Consider the following 13,667-nt stretch of genomic DNA (forward strand, 5'->3'; position numbering starts at 1 on the left):
CATAGTTTGTCCTTTCTCCAAAGTGTAATTTACTTTGTCTCTTGATTTTTTTTTGCTTAACTTTTTCTTTTCCTTTTTTTTTAATAATACACCATCTTGAATATTTCTGGGATTAATTAAGGCCTTGAGATATATTTCAAAAAGTTTTTGATATTCAATATTTTCTGTGTTAAATCAAAATCTACTTTCCATACTTCTCAATAATATTCAAGGATACTCACCTAAAACTGTTTCTTTTACAGAATCTCCCTTTCAGAGAACTTTTGGATGCTTGAAATATATCAAGTAGGTGAAGATGAAGAATAACTCTATGCTGAATGAGTTTATTTTGTTAGGACTCACCACTTCTTGGGAGCTTGAGATTTTCTTTTTTTGTGATCTTCCTCCTGGCCTATGCATCAATCATGGCTGGAAACAGTCTCATTATACTGATGGTGACCTTTGACTCCTACTTGCACTTCACTCCCATGTACTTCCTCCTGGTCAACCTCTCCTTTCTTGATATGATCCTTTCCACTGTTACTGTCCCTAAGATGATCACAGACTTTGTCAAGGAGAGGAAAACCATCTCATTATGGGGTTGTATGGTCCAGATGTTTTTTCTCCATTTCTTGGGTGGTAGCGAAATGACTCTCCTTATATTCATGGCAGTTGATCGATATGTTGCAATATGTAAACCTCTCCACTACACCACCATCATGAACCATCAAACACTGATAGGCTTTGTGTTGCTTTCCTGGGCTGTGGGTTTTGTGCACACCATGAACCAAATGGCCTTTACTGTGAACCTGCCCTTCTGTGGCCTCAATGTGGTTGACAATATTTTCTGTGACCTTCCTCTAGTGATCAAACTTGCTTGCACTGACACCTATGTTCTGGACCTGCATGTTATTGCTGACAATGGGCTGTTCTCACTAATTTGTTTCATCCTCTTGCTTGTCTCCTACACTGTCATCTTGGTCACTGTCCACCATCACTCTCCTGGAGGGCTCTCCAAGGCTCTGTCTACATTGTCTGCTCACAGCACAGTAGCAACTCTATTCTTTGGGCCATGCATTTTCATCTATGTGTCACCATTTAGCAGCTTTTCAGTGGACAAATTTCTCTCAGTGTTTTATTCAGTTATCACTTCTCTCTTGAATCCAATCATCTACACCTTGAGAAATCAGGAGATAAAGGCAGCTATGATCAGACTGAGGAGCAGACACTTCACCTCCAGACAGGCTTTGTAGATGAAGCTCATGATAAATAATAATGATTAAAGCACAACTAAGATAAATCTCATCCCTGAATGGCCTATTGCTGTTTACATCCATTTACAAATATTTTAACTCATGCTACAAAAGATAATATGCTCCATCATTGATATCTTAGGGATATGTTTTGGGGGTATGTATGTCTTTGTGTTTCTTTAAGTAAAAGGAACTAATTGCTGTGCATTAATTTAATTTTTCAATGACAAAATATGCTGAGACTCAAGAAATATTTGGACAAAAAATTACGTGGGGTCTTGATGATCCCTAAAGTTTCTTCCTTCACTAAGTCCTTTGATCCCGTGATTTTTTTGTGATATTATGAAATACTGCTGGATTATAGTCAGATTGATCCTCCCTTAGTGACTGTGATTCTGAGTAAGCAATTCAATCTTTGTGAGGATCAGTTTCCTTACCTGTAAAATGGTGATAACAATAGCTAATAATAGCTTTTCCCCTCACAGAATTGTTGTGAGGATCAAATGAAATAAATATATAAAGCACCTTGAAAACCTCAAAGGAGCACCATATAAACATTTCTTTTCATCATCAGGAATGGAATCATTTTAGAGAATCTGAGTCCAGGTTTGGAATCATTCCACCAAATACTACAAGTACATAAAGGGGAAAGTGGAAGGTGCAAAGGGTAAAGGTTCTATAACTCTGTATATTGCATGGAATAATCATACCTAGTTTTTATAGAGTTCTTTAGCGATTGAAAAGTGCTTTTACAAATAGCATCTCATTTGATCTTCACAACAATCCTGAGAGGTTGATACTATTATTATCTCCATTTTCTTGATGAAGAAATTGATGTAGATAGAGCTTAAGTAATTACCCTGGTCACACAGCTAGTTAGTGTCTGAATCTGGAGCTGAACTCAGGTCTTCCTTTCTCCAGGTTCAGTACTCTATCTACTGCACCACCTAGCTGTATGTGACAGAGAAGGTCTGTTAGTAGTGAAATTGATCTCAGACAAAAGGTGTGGCCAGAACTGAAAATTGTCAGTGTCATGATGTGACCATAAACTTCATATTTCAAAGCATACTATGTTATCAAACACACACACACACACACACACACACACACACACACACACATCTTGACCCTTCTGAATGAAACAGAAATCCCTAAAATCATCATTGGCCCATACTCAGGTCAGAGGGGAGCTATATTTTGTCATAGCCATAATAAAGAAGAAACTTCAGCCCATCTGTTTACTTAACTTACATAGACCCTAAAGGAAACTAAAGTTAAGATCATAAATACTGCTCTTGTATATCAGACTAATGATGTATTGCTATTGCTTATAAAGGACATTTTATGTCAGGACAAACCTGCCTGCCATGATGTGAAACTTAAAGCCTGGGAATATGCCCAGCTCACAAGAATTATCCTTCATAAGTCACAATAGATCTGTCATCCATAAATTTGTTTAAACCCTAGAGGCCATTTATTTCAGGCGAGTCTGTATTATCTTGCACCAGAACAAGTACTAGAATTTTAATATCTTCTGTGTAGTATAGGTATTTGACTTAAACTTTCAGACTTCATGAATTATTTTACTAGTAAAGTAATGTAAAAAAAGTTTATTAAGTGTAAGTTATGTGCCAGGCACTGTGCTAAGCACAGGGGATATAATGAAAGAAAAAAAAAACAGTCTCTTCTCTCATAGAGTTCTTAGTCTAATTGGGGAGACAACTGCTAATCACTATGTACAAGTAAACTACATTCATGATAAATGAGAGATAATCTCTGAGGGAAGATTCTAGCCTTAAGGGGGTTGGGAAAGGCCTCCTGTAGAGAGGAAGACTTTACCTGAGGAAGGAAGCCAATGGAAACCAACTTCAACCAACCACACAACTACCTCAAGAGCCTTGGAAAGCGTCAATGCCTATATGATAATGAGACTATAGGCCCCCACAACCACATTCACTTCTGCATAAACATCTGCATAAACATCAATCCCTTAACTATTATCTGTGACAATCAAGGTTACAATGGTTGTTAAAGACATTGGCCAGCATAATGGGCCATAGCCAGATCATCGTAGTGGGGAAGAAAAAGATAGTAATAAAGACAAGCGGTGTTATAACTTGCTGCTATGGACAATACTTTTAGCTACATCAGGACAGGGGCTGAAAGTACAAAGTTCAGTCAGTTGAAGTCGCTTTTAAACTTTGAAGCAATACCCAGCAGAAGGAATTCCACTGGAATCCAGCCTGGGCATCTCTAGGGCTTCTTAGTGTTAATTGGACACAAATCATCAATGCTGAAGGAATGAATGATGAATGAAAAATCATTTATTAAACAATTATTATGTTCAAAGAACTGTACTAAAATCTGGGGAAACAAGCAGAAAATTGAGACAGTCTTCATTGTGAAGGAGCTCACATTCTAATTGGATAGACAACACATATTAGGGAGTTTAGTTTTGGGATACGTGGAAAGACCCAGTTGTCTTGAGGGTTCCAAAACTGGGACAGATGGAAAGGCCCATTAGTCTTTAGAGTACATTGGCTTCATTCTTTCCTTCTTGAAGGAAGTCCCCAGATAGAAGTTATAAAACCTTGGTGGTCAAGTATTTCCTTAATTGCTTGCTGGAACTAACACCCCCTAACAACTCCCTTTACCGTACCAAATTCCTCAGATCCTGATCTCTAAGGTTCTTTGCAGATCTAAATTTAAGATGATATCATATGAAATTTCTTCTCTTTCTTTTATGGGAAATTGCAATGTATAACACATTTTGCCTTTTGAACTAACATAAAGGTCAGTTTTTCTGTTTTATTTTTTGTTTTCCAGTGTATTTCTTATGTTAAGATGTTGTGTTCAGTCATTCAGTCATATCTGACCCTGTGGACTATATCTTGCCAGTGGGGTTTTCTAGCTGCCTCCCATATTAGGAAAGTAACTGAAAAAAAAATCCTTTATTAGAGTAACTTGTAAAAAGACAAATTTGAGTTTGGAAGGGTATATAGGTAAGAAGGCATAGATAAAATAATGGTGAGTTGATGGAAGTACGATTGAGAGAAACAAGAGGAGGCAGATATTCTGATACTCAGTGGAGTGAACATTAAAAGTGTTCTGCTAGATTAACAGATAGAAAAAAAGAACAATTGTTTTTTAAATCAGTGGAATAGTCAAGTGTCATTTTCTCCCCTACAACCATGAGAGTTGCTTTGTCACATCTATTTCTCAGGAGAAATCTTGTTGCAGAAGAATCTGAGAAAGGAGTGAACATTTGGATCCTGCAAGGGTTGGGATCAGAGGTCTGCTGAAATACAGTATGTCAGTCAATAAACATATATTAAGCCCCTCCTATATGCCAGGCACTGTGCTGAGCACTGATGATACCAAGAAAGGCAAAAGACCATTTGTGCTTTCAAGGAACTCACCTTCTAATTGAGAAGTTAAGTCTAATGGGAAAGCTCAGGCATCATGGACAATATACTAGGTTAAGAAAAAAGTTATACCTAATGCTGGATCCTCCTTTAATCAAAATAAGATCCCCAAATTAGAGGAAAGTGAGACTTTGCTCAGTTTTGCTCTAGGAAGTGATATATTATCAGAGAATTATTTAGGAAGGCTAATGCTTACTCCTTTCATTTTTTTAACCTTTCTCCATATAAGCATGTAATAGTAAACATTCATAAGGTGGGGAAGGAATATACTTGACCTTCCATCTAGATTGTTGGTTTACTTGACCATCATCTAAAAAATATGTTGAATTTTGAATTTTTAGTGCATCATCTCTCTGCATACCACTTCATCATTCATTTATTGTACTCATAATTATTCTCTTCACTGATCAAAGTTCTGACATCTTTAAAAATTATTTTCCTTTATCCTATTGTAGTCATAATAATAGGTAGTATTTGTGTAATGCTTCAAAGTTTGCAAAGAATTTCATATATGTTGTTTCATTTGATCCTCACAACAACCTTGTGAGGTAGTGCTTTCATTTTCCTCATTTTACAGATGAGAAAACTGAAGCAGAAAGAAGTTGTGACTTACCCAAGGCCACACAAGTAGTGTATTCTGTTCTTCCTCACTCCAAGTCCAGCACTCTACCCACTGTGCTACCTACATATCACAAGTAAACTATTTTCTTGGTTCTGCTCATTTTACTCTGCATCAGTTCATTAAAGTCTTCTCAAGTTCCTCTGAATTTTTTGTATTTATCATTTCTTATAATATGGTCATATTTCATTCTATTTATATGTCAAGCTTTGTTCAATCATTCCCCAGTTGAAGGATATCCACATTGTGTCCAGTTCTTTACAACAAAAAATGTGGTTATGAGTATGGGTCCTTTCCCTATGTCTTTGACCTTTTTTGAATATAAGCTGGTAATTGAATTGCAGGGTCATAGAGCACATATGTTTTAATGACATTTAAGGTTTTCCAGAATGGTTTGACAAATTGACAATGCTACCAAAGGAGGATTAGTGTACTTGCCCTCCCAGAAGTCCTCCAGAAAATTCCATTTTCAAGTTTCATGGGTTTTGCCAGTTTTCCGGTCTATTGTTCCAAGCTGATTATAAACTACTCACACTCAAGCACTTATATGCTTCAGTCAAAATGACCTCCCTGCTTTTCCCCTCATATAATATCTCCTTTCCCACTTTTGTGTCTTTGTGCTTGGGTTCCTGGGATACCCTCTCTCCCTCCACCACTGATTTTGTATATACCTTCTTTGTATTTATCTATGAACATAGGCTATACCTATACCTAAGTAAACTCCTTGAGGGCAAGAATTTTCTCACATTTGCACTTTTATCCCAAATACATACAAACTCAAATAGTATTAAAGTGCCCCTAAAATAGTAGACATTTAATGTATATCTTTTGACTGAATGATGAAGTAGAGGAGTTTCTGCATGTTGGAAGCCCTGGATCAAAAAGGTGTCAGAGTTAAGGAAGGGAACAGGCACTTATTAATGCTCTACTATGTGCCAGGTACTGTGATAAGCATGTTACAAATATTGTCTCATTTGTTCCTCACAACCATTATGAGAGATAGGTGCTAATATCCCCATTTTATAGCTTGGGAGTGTGTAGTTAAGTGACTTGTTCAGGGTCCCATAACTCTAAGTCTTCAAAACAATAATTGGACTCAAGTCCTCTTGACTCCAGTCCTTGAACTTTATCCACTGCATCACCTAACTGCCTCATCTTACTGAGGCATAACAGCAGAAAATAGAGTCATGATGTGGAGGAGCAAATGCAGAACTTGTCTTTCAATACTCTTGCCACTTATGTGGTCTGCATAAACTCATGGCAGGAAGGAGTCGATTCATGACAGGAAGGAGTTGACTCTCTCTCTAGAGTGCTTGATCCTTTTACACATTGTAAGTCTGGAATATTGGAGAGGTCAGTCAATAGGCAAGTATTTAAATGTCTACTATGTGATAGGTGGGTTATTTAGTTGTCTGATGACCACAGTTCTTTCCTCTTTTTGATTTTCCTGCCCAGAGTAGAGCTTAAAGACTGCAGGACCATCTAAGTATAGGGGAGAGAATAAACTACTTAAAGATTTAACTTTATGAGTCTCTTTTCTATTTTCTCTCAGGTTAAATACAAACTTTCCTATATGTAGTTAGGTGGTACAGTAAATAGAGTGTTAGACCTAGAACCTAGAAAACCTAAGTTGAAGCATGGCTTCAGAGATTTAATAGACATGTGAATCTTAGCAATTTCCTTAACCTCTTAACTTGGTTTCAGTTTCCCCTCTGTAACATAGCAATAATAGCACTTTTCTCCCAGGATTGCTGTGAGGATCAAATGTGATATTTTAAAACACTTTGCAATTGTTAAAGTACTATGTAAAAGTATAGCTATTATTATGACTATTATTGAATATTATGTCATTCTGAGTGCTTTCATGGGAGTGGAGTACATTTTTTTTCCTTTTGTGTAGAGACCCAGAAATGAGTCAACTTCTGATATGTTGGGGGAAATTTAGAGAGAAGCAAAACCAAAAAGGTTCTGATTTTCCTAAAGGACTTCTTGGGAGGGGATTTAAGCCAAAGATAGGTTTTATATAAGAAATGCCCCACACTGACCCCTACCTATTTAAACTCTGATTTTTGTTTCTAGGTATTAGTTAGAGGAAGATTGTTTTGATGGCAGTGTGGAGCATGGATTGGAGAGGGAAGAGCCTTGAAGGAAGCAGACAAATTAGGAGGCTCCTGGAATAGTCTGGTTGATAAGGGCATGAACTAGGGCCATAGCAGTATTAATAGTGAGGAAGAAATGGAGGCAGTAGTTATAAAAATAGAATGATCTTGGTGGTAGGAAAGAGGTTGTAATCAAAGATAATATCAGTATTTGGATCTTGGGTGACCAGAGGATGGTGATTATACCAATTAAACTCCAGAAATTTTAAAGAGCTCAGTGGGGAGTCTCTATGTCTATGTAACAAAGCCTCCATTTTAATCTCTTTCTATAAACATTCCCTTTTATCCTTGAATGTGTTACATAGATGAACATTTGCTGGAGCAAATTTAGACAGAGAATGTGCTTATCCGTTTGGCAAAATTTGCATCCACTTTAATGACTAGACAACAAATCTTCCCTTGAGGCCTAGGGAAAACCAACATGGCTCTCTAATAATTCCCATACCAATTTGCTCCTTATTATCTCAAAGTTTTTTTCCTTGCCTACTTGGGAGTTCATATGTGTCTCTCTTCCTGTAGTTCAGCAAACCCATCATCTTCATTGGATCTGTGTCTCATTGAAGATCTTGTTCCTTGATGTCTTCATTTATTGGTGGTAGGTTGAATGGCCAATACTCTACTATACAGGGATTTTTGTATTAGGGCCATGTTTAACAGACAGATTTCTATATCGACTTGGTAAGTGAATAGCAAAGATGGACTTTTATCAATGAAGGATAATGATCTCACAGTCATCCTCAAGTAGTATCTGGATAACTATTTCTAGGTTCTATAGAATTAGAAGATCCAAAATTTTGTCATTGCACTTAAATTCAATTCTGTAAACATTTATTAATTGCCTACCAGGTTTTTTTTTTCAGTATCTTAGTTATTGGTGATACTTAGATGAAAAATAATATAGTCTCTGCCTTGAAGAAGTTTACAGCCTGAATGAGATGGATGCCAGAACCCTTGCGCTTCTACGTCTATGATTCTATTGGGTGTTGTGGCTACTTCAAGCAGTAATTGTAACAATAATGGATGATGCTTATGATAATGAGTGTTTACGGTTTGTGTAGAACTTTGCACTATTTCAAATGAAGTAAATGATTCAAATGGAGTAATGAATATAAAGAATCTTGTAAATCTTAAGGCCCTATATACATGCAAACTAGTGTCCTAATAGTAATTATTATTTCATGCAGGATTGCAGAGAATTTAAATGCACTATTTTGTGGTTGAGTATAACAACACTGAAAGAGGTATTATATCTGTCATTCTAATTGTACAGTGGAGGAAACAGACTGTGAGACTTTAAGTGATTTGCTTATGGTCGTACAGGATTAGAATCTGGTTCTCTTCTGCCTATAAGTCTATCGTTCTTCCATGCTGCTTCTCATGTACACATAGAAATATCAGACCTGTAGACAAGGCAAAATGTGATGAGAACAAAAGAGTGTGTTCACTTCTAGCTGGGTGGATCAGAGAAGGCTTAATGGAATAAGGGGCACTAGAGCTGATGAGTTGAAATGATGAGTGAGGATTTTCTATGCTTGGAAGAAGTCTTTGCATGTGTGTCAAGGCAGGGAAGAACTCGATTTGAGGAAACAAGCACTTGTCCTGTATTGTTTTCTTACAAACAGGCTGTATCACTGGGGGCATGAAAGGCCCTAAAGGCAAGACTAAGGGGATTATATTTTATTCTATTGTCAGTAGAAAACCAGTGATGGGTTTAAAGATGGTGACTAACCTATTACTTAAGAAGATAATTTTGTCAGTTGTGTAAAGAATAAATCTCAACAGGGGTCTTTAACTTGGGGCCTGTGAAGTCATTTAAAAAAAATTTTGATAATTTTATTTTAATATAATTGGTTTTCTTTGTAAATTTATTAATTTTATTTAATGCCTTACAAACATTCTCAGGAATCCATAGGTTTCACCAGACTTCCAAAGGGATCCATGACATAGAAAAAATGAAAAAATTCTGGATAAGAGATGGGAGAGACTGGAAGCAAGGAAATCAGTTAGGGGGCTCTTAAAACAATCCAATTCAATTTCTTTCAATTTGGCCAATAAACATCAAAGCAAAGAAGCTGAGAGCCTGAATTAAGTTAGTATCTTTGTGAATGGAGACTGACAGATTCAAGCAATATTGTAGATTTGGAAGGACTTAGTAACCATCTGGCATTGGCAAGGGAGAGACAAAGAGAGAAAGGTCCAAAATGACTCTAATTTTACAGGCTGGGTGATAGAGATAAATTGGCAGAGGGGCAGATTAGGAGGGAAGGTAACAATGAGGGAAAACATTTCATGTTTTCCAATCTTACTATTTATTCACTTGCATTTGTTCTTTTGCATAAGTCATCCTCCATGTCCAACTTGTTCTTCTTTCCAACTCCCCATGTTGATTTCTGGTACCATTTTCTCAGTCACCTAGTAACCGAGACAAGGAAACTGAGAATTATTTTTTTTTACATATCCCTCTCCCCTCCCCCCATTCATATTTAATCAATGGTCAAATACTTTCAGCATTTCCTCTAAAATATCCTTTGAGTCTATTTCCTACCATAGTTCACAGAGCTTCTAAAGCAATCTTCCTAAAGCTCTCATTAGATTTTATCACTGCATTACTTAATACACTTTAGAGTCTTCCCTTTACATCTAGGATAAAATATAAGTTTATTTGTTTAGCATTTAAAGCTCTTCACAACAATAATAGTTAACATTTGTAATATGCTGCTTTAAGTTTTGCAAAGCACCATATGTTCTTTGTTGTCTTATTTGATCTTCACAACAATCCCATGAGATAGGTTATCCTTATTTTGAGGTGAGTCAACTGAGGCTGAGAGAAATTAAGTGACTTGCCCAGGGTAAAACAGCTAGTAAGTGTCTGAGAAAGTGTTTGAACTCAGGATTTTTTGACTCCATGTCAGGATTTCATTCATTCATTCATTCATTATGTACCTATTTATTTATTTTACAGGTAAAGGCATCTCATTCACACCCTGAGTTATGCTTGTAACTGTATTTTCCCTTAATCATATCCTCTTATAAATTTTCCTCTCTTTGCCACCGTTCCTACCCTTTTTCCTCTTCAAAAAGAAAAAAGTGGCAGAGAAGAAAAAGGGGTCGGATAAATGTGAATAATTTTAAATGAAAGCAGTCTGATCTGCTCCTGTGCCCTTCCTCTCTTCATAGTATACATTTAGATCCCTGGTTCTTATCATCTCTTTGTTTCTCATCTCCCCTTTATAAGCTGTTCTCTGTAGCTAAAGTTTTTTTTTCTTGATTATTCACTCCTAAGCTCTAACCTCCCTCTTAATTCTCACTCTAACCTCTTTCCTTTTCCCTCCTACTTATATACCAAATTTTCTCTGTGTGTGTGTGTGAGAGAGAGAGAGAGAGAGAGAAAGAGAGAGAGAGAGAGAGAGAGAGAGTGTTAGAGTTCAATCTTCCTTTGCCTGGTTCAGATAAAAGTGAGATTATAGAGATGTCTCTCTCTTCCATACTTTGCCTCTATATTAGTATACTCTTTTTCTACCCACTATAATTTCGGACAATTCCTAAGTTCCTCTTTCTATTTTTCTCTTGTGTTTTTTTTTCTCCTTTTTCTTCTCATAAAAGCAACAAAACACAAAACAATCAACTGTGCCTTTCTTCACTCCCTCATTGAACATTTAAGACAGCAGCATTCTATAGGGACCTTTCACCCTTCTCCTCTATTAAATGTTAAGCAATTAATCATGATTCGCACCTTTAAAATTTCTCAATATATCATGCTGTAGAGGCTGCATAGCTGACTCTAGAGACAGGAAAACTTGCCTTCAGACCTGCTTTGGATGTACATGAACTGTGTGACTCTGTCCAAATTGCAATGTCTCAATTGTCCAGTTATTTCTGTAATACTATATATTTCAAAGAGGATGCTAGTTTGCATGGGGAGAGGAAATTGGCAGCCAAGAGATAATAAAAGCACAAGGCTAGGAAGAAAGCATCTATATTTATTTTTATATATTATATTTTTATATATTTTATATATTATATTTTTGTTTATATAAATATATCTATATTTATGTTTTTATATATTATAATTTTATATATTATATTTTTATATTTACAACTGAATTTATGTATATATACATCTATCTTTATTATGTATCTCTATATAACTGTCATTTCTAACTTTATCTCCAACATTATAACCATCATCTCTCCATCTCTGTCTCTGTCTCTGTCTCTGTCATCTCTATTAAAGGTCTACTTTTCCCTTGTAGGATTATACAATTTTGCAGAATGTTATCTTTGTTTAGAAAACTTTTCTGTTTGCTTTTTAGCATATCTTATTCCAGTATTTATTTTCCTTTATCATAAATATGGCAAAATTTAGTGTGACCTTGACTGTGGTTTCTTGATATTTGATTCCTTTGTATACTTTTTTCTTCTGCAGTAACTTTTTTTTGTTCTAGATTCTGGCTTTATTCTGGCTATTTCAGTTTGGATTTCTTTTGAGAGTTATCTGATAAATTCTTTCTATTTCCATTTTTGTCTCTGGTTCTAATAATTCTGGGATAGATTATATATGTAATTATAATTATATCATATATATTATATAATTATATTATATATAAATAATATAATTGTTTCGGAACTATTGTGAACTGGTAATTTGTTTCTTCATGTTTTTTTTTCCAGATAATCTGATCATTCTTAAATGACTTTTCCTTTTCCTTTTCTCCATGTCCAGCATTTTTATAGTAGATCAATTTCATAATTTTTCCATATTTTGATTTTATCCTAATATATTTTTCTTTTTTCTCTGTTTAATTATTGAGTTGTTTGCTTCACTATATTTTTCAGGGTAAATATTACTTGGTCATATTTTTGATCTTCTGTTCTAAGCTAAACATTTTTTATGGTGTTTTCCTCAATAATTCTAATTTCATTTTATTTTTTGATTAATTTCTTCTGTGCACTCTTAGAGTCCTTATGGAAAAGTCATTTTCCTAGGGTCTAATTGTACTTAATATTGAGTTATTCTCTTCTTCTGTATTTACTTATTGGACTTCTAATGCATGATATTTCTTCATTGTGTCAGAAGCCTTTTTCTGCTTGCTCATGTCTCCAGTCTCAGTCTCTGGATTGGAATTTTTATGCTAGGGCCATGTTCTACCCTCTCTTATTCCTTCCAAGAGGAAGAGATGACTAGACCCTGCTACTAACATACTTAATAATATACATAACTGATCTCATTACTTTCATTATCTTCCATGGCTGAACTACATACAGCAGACAAAATAGTCTTCCTAATAAATAGGACTGACCCAAATCACTACCCAGAGGAAGGACAAGCATTTATAGCATACTATGTGCCAGCAGTCTTGCTAGGTGCTGTGAATATAAGGCAAAAGCCAACAGGTATTGATGATAAGTATGTCTATAAGGTATACGGAGTAAATATAAAATAGGAAATATTATTGGTTATCTAATTCTATGTTATTTGGTTAACTAATTCTATATAATGATTAAATTAATAATAACATGAAGAATACATGGTAGCTAAGGGTTTACATCCTAAATACTGACTTATAGAAAAGTCATTCCTGGACTTTTAATAACATGAGGACCTTTTCTTAATATCCAACAACTATTCATTTAATGCCTTACAAACAGAGGCCAAAGTGTCTGTGGCCCACACATGAGAATCATTGGTCAAGAAGTCTGTCTATCTAGGTGCACTAATTTGAACATTTTTATAGAAAACTGTTCTGTTCTACACCTTTAATTGAAAAAGCAGTTAATAGCTTATGGGTAGTCATTAAGAAGAAAGGGTTATAGATCTACAAATGGAAGCACACTTGAAAGTCATCTCATGCTACCTCCTCATGTCTAATGGCAAGAAAACTGAGGTCCAGTTAGTAAATTACTTGTGATTGTTTCACTCTACCAAAATGGTCAAGGCTGTAGGGACACAGTATGTCTTTTCTCCAAAGTGTAAGTTACTCTGATTGTCTATTGATTTTTATACCTAACTTTTTTTTTTAACAGTACATCATCTTAAATATTTCTGGGATTAATTAAGGCCCTGAGATATATTTCAAAGAGTTTTTGATATTAAATATTTTCTGTGTTAAATCAAAATCTACTTTCCACACTTCTCAATAAAATTCAATTATACTCACCTAAAACTGTTTTTTTTTTTTATTTTTCTTTTCAGAAAACTTCTGGAAGCTTGAAATATTTCATGTAGGTGAAG

At 35.4% G+C, this 13,667-nt stretch overlaps 1 protein-coding gene across 1 annotated transcript; it reads left to right on the plus strand.

The window, feature by feature from the left end:
- The first annotated feature begins 295 nt into the window (after positions 1-295).
- Positions 296-1,232, plus strand: LOC114028373 (olfactory receptor 4K13-like). The gene is given in 2 exon segments (XM_027842618.1): positions 296-367; positions 369-1,232. Coding segments are annotated over 2 exon segments (936 nt in total).
- The last annotated feature ends 12,435 nt before the right edge of the window (positions 1,233-13,667 follow it).

Source organism: Vombatus ursinus, unplaced genomic scaffold, assembly GCF_900497805.2.
Source record: "Vombatus ursinus unplaced genomic scaffold, bare-nosed wombat genome assembly UNPS02014880.1, whole genome shotgun sequence".
NCBI lineage: Eukaryota > Metazoa > Chordata > Mammalia > Diprotodontia > Vombatidae > Vombatus > Vombatus ursinus.